This window comes from Pimephales promelas, chromosome 7 (genome assembly GCF_988280905.1).
Source record: "Pimephales promelas chromosome 7, fPimPro1.hap1.1, whole genome shotgun sequence".
NCBI lineage: Eukaryota > Metazoa > Chordata > Actinopteri > Cypriniformes > Leuciscidae > Pimephales > Pimephales promelas.
The window spans coordinates 14490595-14506943 of NC_142775.1; the positions used below are offsets into that span (position 1 = coordinate 14490595).

At 34.5% G+C, this 16349-nt stretch overlaps 1 protein-coding gene across 2 annotated transcripts; it reads left to right on the plus strand.

Moving 5' to 3' along the window:
• The first annotated feature begins 28 nt into the window (after positions 1–28).
• On the plus strand, positions 29–16197 carry tgfbr2l (transforming growth factor beta receptor-like). 2 transcript variants are annotated; one of them, XM_039649836.2, is made up of 7 exons: positions 29–203; positions 5657–5807; positions 8016–8218; positions 9337–10169; positions 12391–12532; positions 12609–12736; positions 14865–16197. In XM_039649836.2, exons 1-7 carry the CDS (start codon positions 146–148, stop codon positions 15141–15143), a joined length of 1794 nt encoding a protein of 597 aa, XP_039505770.2. In that variant the 5' UTR covers positions 29–145; the 3' UTR covers positions 15144–16197. The 2 variants fall into 2 exon arrangements, with proteins under 2 accessions (XP_039505770.2, XP_088989238.1); XM_089133112.1 differs by having other exon boundaries at positions 12609–12740; positions 14865–15104.
• Positions 16198–16349: the final 152 nt, after the last annotated feature.

Below are 16349 nucleotides of genomic sequence, written 5' to 3' on the forward strand. Positions count from 1 at the left end.
CGCCTACACGGAACTCAGTCACACACACACACACACACAGTCCTGAATCTCTTACAGATGAGCTTATCTGTGTCTTTGACACGAGCAGATAAAGAAAATAACGGAATCGCTTCAGCAGTTTGGGATCTTCGGATCGAGAGATATTATGGGTCGCGGAGTCTGCAGTTTGTGGGCTCACACATCTGTTCTTCTGTGTTTCTGTCGTGAGTAGATCTTCACTTCTCTCGATCTGCTTTCGTTGTCTCAAGGAGGCTCCACGCATCAGAGCTTTGTCTTTGAGTTTGATTGCAAAACTTCTTTTGACTCTGAAGACAATATCTAATAGCCTATTTAAACGGATACAGAAACAAAATCACACCACTGTAGTAAATAGATAGTTTTGGGATACAAAAAAAAAAAACTGGTTTGAATGTCTTGGTTAAAAGTTTATTTACTCAGAAAAAAATAGACAATGCTTATGGTGACAATTCAAATGACTTCCAGTTCCAGAAAATGTATTCTTTTGGTTTTCTGAGATACTGCAAATGCTAAATAGTATAAGGTTCAAGTTTTATTTACTTGAAAAATAGGCTACAGTTTTATAGTTTTATTGATTTGTGTGAGTTTTGAGCATTAGTGATTTTGCCCCCTAGGTTTGATTGATGGATTAATGCAATAAGAAATCAATGCTTAAATGTAGATTTGTATGTAAGATTCTTTTATTGAATAAAGGTGAGGAAAATAATTGGATAGTAAATATAAATATTACACACACTGTAAAAAAATATTGTTGGTTTTAACTTAAAAAAGTAAGTAACCTGGTTGCCTTAAAATTTTAAGTTCATTGAAATGGAAAAAGTGATACAATGAAGGAGAAACTCAAAATTATATGTTTTCTGAACTAAATAAATGATTTAAGTTGATTTGACAAAAGAAAAAATGTTGTGATTACTAATTATGCAAAGATTTTTTACAGTAATATGAATAGTCAATTAATTCTTGTTACAATCCTTAAAAAATAAATTATGAAATTATGAAATGATTGTTGAGTAAAAAAAGCTAAAACATATACTTCCTGAGGTGATGAAGGTCCGAACTATATGTTCATCTTATATATATATATATATATATATATATATATATATACTTTTAAGATAAGAGTAACAATAACCGTATAAAAAGTAGTTTGAAAGACCAATGAAAGTCTTTGGATTTTCATAACAGTACTTAATATTGAAAAGTATAGTATAAGAGGATCTGCAAACATGATGTTTTCAAGATTTGTTATCACAACATTTTTTCTTTTGTCAAATCAACTTAAATAATTTATTTCGTTCCGATAACTTATTATTTTGAGTTTCTGATGATTAAATCAATCTCCTTCATTGTATTAACTCACTTTTTCCATTTCAATCAACTTACATTTTTAAGGCAAACAGGTTACTTATTTTTTTAAGTAAAACCAACAATATTTTTTTACAGTGTGTTGTGAAACTGTACGCCAAAGAAAAGCTCTTAATAAAAAACAGAATCTCTACAATGGGCATAAAAGATGCCATGCACTGTGACCGCATGAAAACAACACGATGCTAGGAAAGTTCCAACAGGGAAATCTTAGGGGCCTCCTTAAAGGGTTTGGGTGTGTATAGAGTAGCTCCACTTACAACAACAATTATGAAATATTACCATGCAGGCCGAGAGAAGAAAACTAGCACTTCTCAGTCTCACTTATCATATCCCATCTGTTGTTTGAAACGACTCTGAGAAAAATCTGGGAAATACAGAAAGGCTGCTAGTGTCAGTGTGTGCGAATGTGACCTCACAGAGAGACTGTACATAAAAATACAAAGACATCCATCTAGATCCCTTGATGCTTCTCTGCTTTGTCAACATGATTGCCCACAATGGCAATATTGTAATGACTTAAACAGAGGGTATGATGCTGAAAGGCCTAACCCAACCACAGTGACCTCTCACTGAACACAGACTTTCTTTTGCTCCTTTGTTCGCCTCGAGTCCAAGAAGTTGTTCTTTAGTGGGCATGGGTTTGCATGGTACCTGTGGAGGAGAGGCGTCTTGTGTTGAATTATGATAAAGGGTTGCTACTTATTACTTGGAATGAGAACATTTCGCTGACAATGATGAGAGATTGCGTCTCTTATCAGTGAGTAACGGGGCCAGGCCCTTCACCCTCCCTGAACACTGAAACGGCACTCATAGAGTGTGTGGGAGCCACAGTCAACATTAAAACAGCAACTTCTGAAGACATCTGTTTGTCATGAATGCGACAGTAATGTCAGTGCTGCTTTCACTGTACTGTTATGCATTTAATATCAGGAAATGCTTTCAGGGATCAAGCTGAGTTTAAAAGGAATTGGAAAAACTTGGAAATCTGCCACCCAGTGGGATAGTTTGATTACTGCATACTGGGGCCCCCCGAAAATGCTTTATAGCATGCAAAGGTATATGGGAGGGGAAATATATAGTATATATATTACACGTGTAATTTTTAGGTGCATAAGTCAGGTACCCTCTGTTTATAATAATAATTATTTTGTATATATATATATATATATATATATATAAATACACACACATGCTTGTATATATTTAAGAAATATTTTCATGTAAATACTGTATATAATTTATATTATATAGAAATGTAAATATTTTATATATAAATGATATTTTTTTCTTAAATATACATGCATGCATGTGTGTATTTTTATATATATAAAATAATTATACACAGTGCACCCACATATATTATGTAAACACAAACTTTTATTTTGGATGCGATTAATCGCGGTTAATCGTTTGACAGCCCTTTTATATATATATATATATATATATATATAAATCATTTATCATATTTGTATTTATTATTATATTATATTATATTATATAATTATAGTAGGGCTGTCAAATGATTAATTGCGATTAATCGCATCCAAAATAAAAGTTTGTGTTTACATAATATATGTGGGTGCACTGTGTATAATTATTTTGTATATATATATATATATATATATATATATATATATATACACACACTCACATGTATATTTAAGAAAAAAATATTATTTATATATAAAATATTTAATAATATAAATGATATATAAATCTATGCACAGTATATACATGAAAATATTTCGTAAATATATACAAGCATGTATGTGTATTTATATACATAAAATAATTATACACAGTGCACCCACATATATTATGTAAACACAAACTTTTATTTTGGATGCGATTAATCGCGGTTAATCGTTTGACAGCCCTTTTATATATATATATATATATATATATATATATATAAAAGGGCTGTCAAACGATTAACCGCGATTAATCGCATCCAAAATAAAAGTTTGTGTTTTTTATTATATTATATTATATTATATTATATTATATTATATTATATTATATTATATTATATTATATTATATTATATTATATTATATTATATTATATAATTATAGTAGGGCTGTCAAATGATTAATTGCGATTAATCGCATCCAAAATAAAAGTTTGTGTTTACATAATATATGTGGGTGCACTGTGTATAATTATTTTGTGTGTATATATATATATATATATATATATATATATATATACAGTATATATATATATATATATATATATATATATATATACACTCGCATGTATATTTAAGAAAAAAATATTATTTATATATAAAATATTTAATAATATAAATGATATATAAATCTATTCACAGTATATACATGAAAATATTTCTTAAATATATACAAGCATGTATGTGTATTTATATACATAAAATAATTATACACAGTGCACCCACATATATTATGTAAACACAAACTTTTATTTTGGATGCGATTAATCGCGATCGCACTGGGTTGACACTACCATTTTACAAATACCAGTATAGAAAACTGATACACACACACACACTATATTACAAATATTCATTATGATACTTATGAATTACATATAGGGTACGAGAAGGGAATCGTGCTTGAGAGTAAACTAAATAATTGCAGGCCAGCATCTCTTGTAAGCATGCAGCCATTGGTGTTCCCATAGGCACTGAGGGGTTGAGCTTCAAACTTGGCCAGTATGAGCGTTTCTGGCTTCAATTTATTTCTGGAGCAGTTGCTGCAGAGTTTAATTACTTTAAAGTTTATGGAAGGGGGGCTTTTGTGCTTAGCCTTAAGTTTTTCTCTTTTTCTCTGTTGTCTCTTTCTCCCTTCATGTCTCTCTCGCTCTCTCTCTCTCTCTCTCTCTCTCTCTCTCTCTCTCTCTCTCTCTCTGTTGTATATTTTGATGGTTGGCATCAGCGGACATCTGGAAGTCTGTGTTAAATATCTCTGCTCTTTTTATTATTTTTTTTTAACCGTTTACTGTAAGGTCACCGCACTCCTTCAGTGAAACGGCTCCCACCCCTCATCTGCTTTTAATAAACAATTAATATTGTTGTGATGTGGTAGTATCAGGACAGAGGAGACCGTGTGCGTGGGAAGGAATTCAGGCTTATCCCACTTAACCACAGGAACTCCTGACACTCTCATGAATACACATGCTTTCAGTGATGTGTGCACCAAACCAAATACACACACACCAGGCCATATACTACATTCATCCAAATCCAATTAGAGATTTATGAACTCCAGATGGGTCACGTAGCTCAAAGATTTGCTCTTAAATGCTGTCTTGATTGCAGCTGTCATTACAGCTTTCATTCTTATAACTTTGCATTGCAATCAGTTTCATCATTATAATGGACAGTTTTGACTGCTTTTACTGCACGCTTGACTTATTTGTGCTTTTAGGCAATAAATAATTTTTCCTTGAGAGTCCCAAGGACATCATCTATTTTTTTTAAAGTATAGTTTTGGCCTGAAGTATTTTAGAATGTATGGTTATACAATAATTTATATGAACTTAAACGTTAAACTTATTTTATTTCAGCTAGTGGTGAAGCAACATTTCTAATTTTCATTTACTTTAACTTGATGTACGATAATTGCTAAAACTTCATAAAATTATAATGAGAACATCATTATATTTATGTGTTTGGGACATGGATTTAATGGTGAGACTTTTGCTTTTGCAATCAGGCATTCAATATATATATATATATATATATATATATATATATATATATAAAATAGATTTAGATTTATTGGCTGATATATCGGTCATCAGCTTTCAAATATCGGTTATAATTATTTAATTTAATTAAAATTAAATTAAATAATTATATAATTTAATTAAAATTAAATTAAATAATTATAATTAAATTATATAATTATAATTAATTATAAATATATAATTATTTAATTATAATTAAAAATATAATTATCGGTTATCAGTATCGGGCAAAATTTTAATATGGGTGCACCCATAAATAAAACAGAAATAAAAACTAATTCAAAGCATTAACAAAACTATAATAGCATATACATTTAAATAGCATTTAAATAGTTCACTCCCAAAATCAAATTTATCATATGAAAAAGGCTAAAAAGGTGGTGGAAAAACACAAATTAATACATATATACATGTTTACTATGTAATACATCCATGATATTTGTCATCTACCCAAAATCTTCAGAAAGAATTAAGAAAGAAATAGATTTTTTTAAAATATTGTGTAAACTATGAAATCTTTTTGCCTGTCCCTATATTGTAGTGTTGCAGGCGCAGAGTTTCACCCTCATAAAGACCAACCTGTGTAAGTGGTGTGACAACTCGAGTCCGGTATGTGAAGACAACGTCTGCATGAGCAACTGCAGCCTGACCTCTTACTGTACCCTGGCTGAAGAAGTGTGTGTGGCGATATGGTAAGTCCACAACTAAATTTGAAGTATATATGTGACTTGCATAAAATTGACTTTGATAGTAGGAACCCTGTTCTCTATGCCACAATTCAAAGGCTAAAAATCTCAGCCTAGCCTCTGCGATACATTATAAGACAACGAGATGATTACTAGAGATTGGGAATCATCTCCTTAAAGGGATAGTTCACCCAAAAATGAAAATTTTGTCATTATTTACTTACGTTCAAGTTGTTCCAAATCTGTACGAGTTTCTTTCTGTTGAACACAAAAGAAAATATTTTGAAAAAAGTTGGTAACCAGACAGTTGATGGGAGCCGTTGACGTCCATAGTATGAAAAAAATACTATGGAAGTCAATGGCTACGGTCTACTCTACTGGTATTGTTCAAAAATAAACTCATGCAAGTTTTGGAACGTGAGGGTGAGTAAATGATTTTTGGGTGAACTATCCCTGGTTCCATTAATTCCATAGGGCTGTCAAACGATTAATCGCATCCAAAATAAAAGTTTGTGTTTACATAATATACGTGGGTGCACTGTGTATGATTATTTTATATATATGAATACACACTCATGCTTGTATGTATTTAAGAAATATTTTCATGTATATACTGTATATACATATTGGTCCCACTTTATATTAAGTGGCTTTAAGTACTATGTACTTACATTGAAATTAATAATTTGATACAATGGACTTATTGTGTACATACATGTTTTTACATTGTACTTATATTTGGAAAATACCTGCATGTAATTACAGCTGTAATTAATAAATGTAATTACATTTGTAATTACACAGTTGACCCTTCCCTTACACCTTAACCCACCCTTAAACCGACCTATACAACCACACCTAACCCTAACCTTACCCGTATCACACCTCAATAGCAACAAAAGTGTTTTACAATACAATCTGAACAAAATAAGTACATTGTACTTATTTTTCGATGTAAGTACATAGTACTTAAAGCCACTTAATATAAAGTGGGACCTATATATTTATATAGAATTTATATTATAGAAATATAAATATTTTATATATAAATAATATTTTTTTCTTAAATATACATGCGTGTGTATTTTTATATATACAAAATAATTATACATAGTGGACCCACATATATTATGTAAACACAAACTTTTATTTTGGATGCGATTAATCGCGATTAATCGTTTGACAGCCCTACAATAAACATTTTGGAGGAAATCTTGCAAATGATGAGATACCTTCCCGTTTTTACTAAATTCTACAATACTAGAAAACAATAGTTTTAAAAAATCATTTTTTTTTATAAAATACTACTGACATAAAGTGCATATTTAACTTCTAGTAAAGTTAAATAAAGTTAAAGTTAAAGTCACACTAAGTCCGAAATTTTCGTTTGCGTTTTCGTAGTCGTGATTCAGTGGCTCTGAATGTTAAAATACCATTCAAACTGCTTGCTACAGATGCGAAAACGCAGAAAATCGAACCCGATTCAAATTTTTTTATGACGGACGAAAGTTTCAGTGGCAGTGTGCAAGCATGATTGACATAACGTGAGGTCGAATTTGTTTTTTAACGTGTGAAAATTTCGGACGCGAATTTCGGACTTAACTGTGATTTGAATCGCACTGTCTCAGTCAAAGTTGTGTTTGATTCAGTAAAAAGAACCGATCCATTCGAATCTTTGGTTCAGGACTTCACTGGTCGCGATGCATGCTTTTGATTCCTGTCTGTTTTGCTCTTCAGTTGCTCCAATACCATGTTATTGTGCTGGAAACTGATATTCTACTGTTGAAATGATGTTGTAAAAAGTTTGGTGCTGAAATGGCAGACTATTTCAATAAGGCCCCATTGAATAAGGATTTATCTGCCTGGGATCTGTGGTCTCATATGGGTCGCTTTTCAAGGGATTTCTTTTTAAGCCAGTTCCACCCGGCTCAGTCTACGAAGAAGCCAGTCGACGTGACCTTTGAGTGACTGCCGTCGAAGCAAGCTGTGTAAAAAAAGAGGCTCCTCTCTGAGGGGTCAAATAAAGACTCTAATGCAGAATGTACAGAAAACACATTTATTTCTCTCACTCTGGCGTAAAGATCAAAGTGCACCTCAGAGCAGTGATGCCCTGGTTCATTTTTTATTCTAGATTTGATCAGAGGAACGGGAAATATCTTTTTGAAGAATTTGATCACTTAAAGTGATGTTTCTGTCTTTTTTTTTCTCACGCAGGAAGAAGGACAATGTGAGCATGAGCGTGCGGACGCTGTGTTATAACCCGAAGGATATCCTGGAGAACATAATGCTGGCCAACTACTCCTCCAAAGAGTGTTTGATGACACCTCAGCCCTCTGAAGATGGCCTGCTCTTCATCTGCGGCTGTATCGGAGATCATGAGTGCAACGACAGACTCATCTTTGACAAAGGAGCCAATGGTATGGCATGAAAAGTAGTACATTCAAATGAATATTTTCAACACTATTTGAACTTGATATCCAGAACCATGGCTCTATTCCAAAACCTACTGAGCTTCCTATATGTACGCAGAATTTTAAAGCATCAAAAGTGCATTATTTTTTCAACCATCAAGTTATTTTTGCCCACCACCCACACATTATTCAATGTTGTTGAAAATAAAATAAATGGGTGTATATATATATATATATATATATATATATATATATATATATATCCCATAATCCACTGCAATGAGCTATTTAGCTTATTGGAACATTATTCATTTTATATCAATTCAGACAGCAAACTCTATTGAACCGATTTATCAGTCAAGCCCCAAATGCATTTGTATTTCCATCCAAATCAAGTAGCAATTCAGTTAAAGGAGTAGTTCACTTTAAAAAAAAACTTTTGCTGATAATTTACTCACCCCCATGTCATCCAAGATGTCCATGTCTTTCTTTCTTCAGTCGAAAAGAAATGAAGGTTTTTGATGAAAACATTCCAGGATTTTTCTCCATATAATGGACTTCAATGGGAACCAAACGGTTCAAGGTCCAAATGAGAGTTTCAGTGCAGCTTCAAAGGGCTTTAAACGACACCAGACAATGAATAAGGGTCTTATCTAGCGAAACGATCGCCTATTTAAAAAAATAAAATAATAAAGTTAAGCTTTGTTTTATAAGCTCAAATGCTCGCCTTGCTCTGTTCTGTGATAAGCGTTCGTGACTCTCCTGTTCATGAACAAATCTTTTTTCGAGTCATGACTCGAAGGGTCCTAGATAAGACACTTATTTATCGTCTGGTGTCGTTTAAAGCCCTTTGAACAGTTTGCACTGAAACTATCATTTGGACCTTGAACTGTTTGGTTCCCATTGAAGTCCATTATATGGAGAAAATCCAGGAATGTTTTCATCAAAAAATGTACATCTTGGATGACATGGGCGTGAGTCAATTATCAGCAAAAGTTTTTTAAAAAGTGAACAACTTCTTTAGGACGCTCCCTTAGAAGGCAGCTGCCTAGATAGCAGGGCACTTCAATGGGGTTGGGAACAGAGATGTGTGCTAATGTAATCAATCCCTTTCCCCCCCCCAGGATTCTCAAAGCTGAAGTCTAAAGACGTCATTCCAGTAGTAGTCATAAGCTTGGTTCCACCCCTTCTGGTAGCAGTCATTGCCACCATGGCTTTTTACTTGTACCGCACACGCCAGCCTGGTAAGAAACCCAAAGACTGGGGCCCACGCCGCACACACTACCAGTCTCTGGACCCAGCCGAGGGCCAAGTAAACGGCAGCGATTACCGTGGCAAGCTGTCCTCCCTCAGCGATGACGTCAATTCAGAAATATCATCGACTTGTGCCAATAACCTAAACCACAACACAGAGCAGCTGCCCATCCAGCTGGAGGCGCTGGTGGGTAAGGGGCGCTTCGCAGAGGTGTGGCGGGCACGGCTCAGTCATAGTGAGGGTGGGCAGTACGAAACGGTGGCTGTGAAGATCTTCCCGGCGGTGGAGTATGCCTCGTGGTGTAACGAAAGAGCCATATTCTCTGACGCCAACTTAAAACATGAGAATGTGGTGCAGTTCCTGACCGCTGAGGAGCGGGGTGGTAGTGCTGCTGCCTCCCAGAGGCAATACTGGCTCATCATGGCCTATTATAACATGGGGAACCTACAGGACTTCCTAGCTGGCCATATCCTCACATGGGCCGAGCTGTGTTCACTGGCAGGCTCTATAGCGAGAGGCCTGGCGCACCTGCACAGTGACACAACGCCCTGCGGCACACCAAAAGTGCCCATCGCCCACCGAGATCTGAAGAGCAGCAACATCGTGTTGAAGAACCACAGCGAGTGTGCACTCTGTGATTTCGGGCTGGCTCTGCGACTCGACCTCTCCCTCACCGTAGATGATTTCGCCAACAGTGGACAGGTAGGAAGGAGAGACGAAACATTGGCTCTGAATAAAAACCTAGTGAGCTGCCTACATGGGTAGCATCCTAAATTCAACTGAACCTCATAAGGGACTGATTTTTGTTGCACTACATATTTTTTGTTGCCAAGCCACTGCATGATAATCTGATTCAGCACATACACATATTGGGTAAAATAGTGCATTTTTTATTACACCAAACTACTGTAAATAGTAAATACTCTACCTTTACAAAGTCTGGGGTTGGTAATCTTTTAGATGCGTTTGTCTCTTATGACCACCAAATCAAAACAATTGTTGGTATGTTTTCGCTTACCTCGAGGGCATCCAAGATGTAGGTGTCTTTATTTCCACAGTAGTTTCAATTTTGATATTTTAAGGTCAAACCGTTCGCGTCTATCAGTCATATAATGGAGGTCTATGGTCACCACCTCAAAGAGCATGCACAGAGAAGTCCAAATTAAACATGATTTAATGACCCGTAAATGTAAGTACACATTGATGGCCTAAGACACGAAACGAGCGGTTTGTGTGAGAAAACGAACAGTATTTGTCTCGTTTTTACCTTTTGTAATCACAGTCACGTCCAAGTACTCTGAGGTCGCCTCTGCCTTCAAATCACTTGGACGTGGCTGTGGTTACAAGAGGTAAAACGATATAAATACTGTTTCGTTTCGTGTCTTAGGCCATCAATGTGTACTTACATTTACGAGTCATTAAATCATGTTTAATTTGGACTTCTCTGTGCATGTTCTTTGAGGTGGTGACCATAGATCTCCATTATATGACTGACAGACAAGAACGGTTTGACCTAAAAATATCAAAATTGAAAATACTGCAGAAACAAAGACACCTAGATCTTGGATGCCTTTGAGGTAAGCTAAAACATACCAAAAATTAATTTCAAAGTGAACTATCCCTTTAATTAAAAACAATAATATTGTGATACTTTTTTACAATTTAACAAAAACATTCTTTTATTTGTGATTGCAAAGTTGAAATTTCAGCACTATAACTCTAGTGTTTAGTGTCAAATTATCCTTCAGAAATCATTCTAATATACTGATTTTGCTTATCAAGACAGATCTCTTATTTTATCTTCATTCTCAATGTCATATCTATCTTATTTTCAATGATCAAAACAGTTGTGCTGCTATTATTTGTGGAAACCATGATAAAAAAATCCAGAATTATTTGATGAGCAGATTATTTGAATAAGAATTAATTTACCCAAGTAAATGTCTGTCACTTTTTATCAATTTATTGCATCCTATTGAATTAAAGTAACACGGTTATTCCTTTAAAGGGATACTCCACCCAAAAATGAAAATCCTGTCGTCAGTTATTAACTCTCAAGTTGTTGCAAACCTGTTTCTGAGTTTCTTTCTTCTGCTGAACACGAAGGAAGATATTTTGAAGAACGATTGAAACCAAACAGTTGTTTGGCACCATTGACTTCCATAGTAGAAAAAAAACTAAACTATGGAAGTAAATGGTGCCAAAGTTTCAATCGTTCTTCAAAATATCTTCCTTTGTATTCACCAGAAGAAAGAAACTCATACAGGTTTGAGGGTTAATAATTGATGACAGGATTTTCATTTTTGAGTGGAGTATCCCTTTAAAGGAATCTAACTGAACTTTTGAACAGTACTGTATATTTATAATCAACATTTATTTTGCTTTATCTGATCTTTTTTCTTAGACAAGTATAGAGAACTGACAGGATTGGGAAAGGTCCCTGAGCCAGGACTCAAACTCGGGTCACCCGAAGTGCAAACACATTACATGTCGGAGCACTGCCCACGAGGCTATTGGCTCAGATCATGTTGGATTTTTGGGACAAGTTCGATGGCTGTACATAGGCAGAAACTTCACGGCTGGGAAACAGATTTCGATAGTTTCAGCCTTAGAATTTGGTCGAAACGAGGAATGCTAGAAGACAGCGTAGTTGCCAAGAACATGCGTATGATGCCTGCGTAGGCAGCATTCTAGAAATCGAAATAGTCACAGTCTTTAAATGTTACACACACACACATCCCTTCCAGCTGAATCATTTCTGAATGTATCTGTGGGCATGGTGATCATTTCTTCAAGCTATTTAAGCGTAACCTAAAAGCTCAGTGGTTGATTTGTTAAGGTCTCAGATGTAATCGCATGAAACCATTGGTAATTACATTTGGCGAAGTTGTCCAATTCAAATCACCTGATCCATGTCCTGTAGGTGGGGACGGCACGCTACATGGCCCCTGAAGTTCTGGAGTCCAGGGTGAATCTAGAGGACTTGGAGTCCTTCAAACAGATTGACATCTACTCCATGGCCCTTGTGCTGTGGGAAATGGTCTCTCGGTGTGACGTCATAGGAGGCAAGTAAAGCTCTCCGTGGATATTTCCTTGAGGTTAAAAGCCAGAGTTAAAGTACATTTGTTTTCTTTTCAACAGAGGTAAAGAGTTACGAACCCCCATTTGGCTCCAAGGTGTGTGAGCAACCTTGTGTAGACAGCATGAGAGACCTGGTGTTAAGAGACAGAGGACGGCCAGATATTCCAGCGAGCTGGACGACACATCCAGTGGGTACACATTTATAACTGGATGTTGATAAAACTGATAAAAACCTATGTACTTCAAATATATTGTGACAAATATACATTAATGCTATATAATTCATTATAAAATGGCAAAATGTTAACATACATGTATAATAGACGATGCACACATTTAAAATACTGAAATCTTTTTAATTATTTAATATTTTTAATTTGTGCATATATATATATATATATATGAAGAGTTCAGATGCAAAAGCCTCTAAATGCCATATGAAATTTTCTTCTAAAATGACCATTTTTATCAAGCTTGCATATTTAAGTTCAGTAATTTCACTTAAATGGCAATGAAGATTACCTATTAATTGTCATTTAAGTGAAATCACTGAACTTAAATATACTAGCTTGATAAAAATGGTCATTTTACAAGAAAATTTCAAATGGCATTTAGAGGCTTTTGCATCTGAACTCTTCATATATATATATATACACTGTAAAAAAATATTTTTAAGATTTGTTATCACAACATATTTTCTTTTGTCAAATTAACTTTATAGTAATTTATTTAGTTGAGATAACTTATTATTTTGAGTTTCTGATGATTAAATTAATCTCCTTCATTGTATTAACTCACTTTTCCCAGTTCAATCAACTTAAAACGTGAAGGCAACCCAGGTTACTTACTTTTTTAAGTTAAACCAACAATATTTTTTTTACAGTGTATATATATATATTGGTAACACTTTACTTGAAGGGGTGTGCATATGACATATGTCCATGACATGACATATGTCTTGAATATGAAGTAGGGTTTATGCATGTTTATGACAACTGTCATTAAGTGTCTTTCGCTCAATGACATTTTGAATGCAAATAACATTATTTAGCCTTCAAACCGTATTCACTTTATAGCCCTTAATCCTGTAATTGTGGACAAATGTGGGCACAGAGGACTTTTTACTTATTATAAATGTTATATCACTGTCTTCGATAAAGTTTTGTCTATCCATTCATGATGTTTTTTTGGAGGTATTTTTGAATTTGTTTACTTCAAAAAGTACCATATTTTTTATGTAAATTATGCTTATTTTTATGTTTTATTATTTGTATTTTTTTAACTACATTAAAATATCATTCCAATAAGTTCTTAGAGCTAAAACCTAAAGATGAAGTGACTTTGCGGTCACCTGGTGTCTTATTTTGGCTTATTTTAGAATGCTCTAAATTACAGTTTTTCCCATTCATTTCTATGGGTGCCCATTTTTGACCCAAATACAAGATTAAGGAGCTTTTTTTTTCACCCACTTAACATTGTAGAAATGAGTCAAAAAAATTGTGTGTGTTCAGGAGGCAAACTTAGGAAAAGTAGCCAAGTCTTGTACCGCTCAGATCAAGGGAAGTATTTTTAAAAAATAAATCAAAGCTATTTTGCCCACATTTGTTCAGAATACGGTTTTAGGGTTAAGATGTCTTTATGACATCTTGACATAAACCAATACATCATAACCTGTCAGTGTCTTTGTCATGACAACTTGACATAAAATTAAGTTAAACTGTCATGTGGTTGGCTTTGACATTGGCTGTCATGAGGCATTATAACTGTGGCATGAATATTTTTCGTGACCTCAACTACAGTGGTACTAATTGAATTTGTCATTAAAAAGTTATAATGGCTTCATGAGAGTCAATGTCAAAACCAACCACAAGACAGTTTAATGTAATGTTAACCAATAAAGCTAGGTGGTTATCAAATTAAGTTTGATAATTAATCTGCTATGTCATGTTTATGACAGGTTGTGTTGTCTTAGTAATGTCAAGTTGTCATGACAAAGACACTGACAGGTTATGATGTATTGGTTTATGTCAAGGTGTCATATTTGCATTAAAAATGTCATAACTGAGTTAAATATATATATTTGTATACTGTATATATATTTATATATATATATATACAGTTTTTTCAATATATTTAATATATAGTGAGAGAGCGAGAACAAACCACTTTATATTTGCAATACACTAAAAAACAATCTGCATCAAAATTCAACAATAAATTGGCAAATTAAAATTAAATATAGGCTATATACAGGCTTCTTAGAAGGTGTTACTGACATTTCTATTCGTAATCCCACATTTCTGTCTGGTGTTTTAGGGCATGCAGCTCTTGTGTGCGACTATAACAGAGTGCTGGGATCAAGACCCGGAGGCTCGTCTGACGGCACACTGCGTGGTGGAGCGCTTTAACACTCTGGCTCAGGAAGAGCTGGAGAACTCCATGTGCACACACACACCCATAACACCACCTACAGAAGACCAAACCCCACCCCTCCCCTCCCTTCCTCCCTGCACGGACCACAGCACTGGCATCTGTCCGCATGTTACAGCTGACACGCAGATCTCCGTTTCCTCCAGGCAACCGAGTCAAATGTGACCTGTCTGGAAAAATCAAGACTGATTCTTGTAATGCATATTGATTCGCTATGTGGAGCTGGTCTCCGTTTTTCTTTAAACACTAATCTGAACCGACGGACAAAGGAGGGTTTGCGTTCTAAAATATCATTATTTTCTTGTATAATGTTGTAAAGGTTGAAGGCGAAACGAAAATTTCTCAAAGCTGCTTTGTGCTATAAAGCAACTATAAAAAGTAAATAAAAATAAAGCCATTGCAGGTGGAGAGAAGCTGAGCGTACGTGGCAGAGAGTTGAAAAGTGCGCCAGTCTTCCGAAAATGTTTTCCCAAAAATGTTTACCACACATCATTTTCTGATTTAAAATTTTCCATTGCTCTTTCTGACTCACTCACTTATGAAATCCACGTGATCTTCCCATAAACTGGGTTTTGGGGGACTTCAATTTGATTAACCGCAGACTCAAAAAGACGATACACTTCTGTTTTTAGACATAAAAAGACCTTATGTTCCTTTTGCTCTGAATGAGTTTCTTTGCACTGACCCTTTTTAACCACTTAGCTAGCTGATTACTTTAATTAAATGACAACTACATCAAGGCTTTTTATCTGGGATTAGCAACATCCTACTTCAGAAGTTAAGGAACATCCTGTTCATTCTAGACTTTGATGATAATCAATTAGCTTATCCTAATTTGAACTTTTAAAAGATTCCTCAGACTCGCTTCTGATGGTCAATGGGATTCAATAAGCTAATGATTTGTTAGAGAAAAGCATGAGACTGACTAGTCTAGTTTTTTTTTTTTTTTTTTTTACTTTTTTAAGCAATCTGAGGTTCACCCAAATTCTACAGAGCTACTTTGAGGACAGCGAAAATTCATACCAGATTGCACACTGGAAAAAGAACTGATGGAGATAAATACTTTCTGTGAGAATGTCAACATGAACATATGGCAACCTGTCATGCTTTTTCCATTACTGAAGATGAAGCAAACAGAGATGTGTTGAGTCATTTTGCCCATTCCTTGTGTGAACTGGCTTCACAGCTGTACAGTAATCACTACATAAAATATATATATATGCATAACGTGACTTTTTTTGGGTTATATTTTTACACTACAGTTCGGGTCAGTGAGATATATATATATAAAAAATTAAATAACATCTTACTTTCTCCAAAACTGCATATTGCATACTTTAACGGTAGTGTACATTAATACAGTATTAAAAG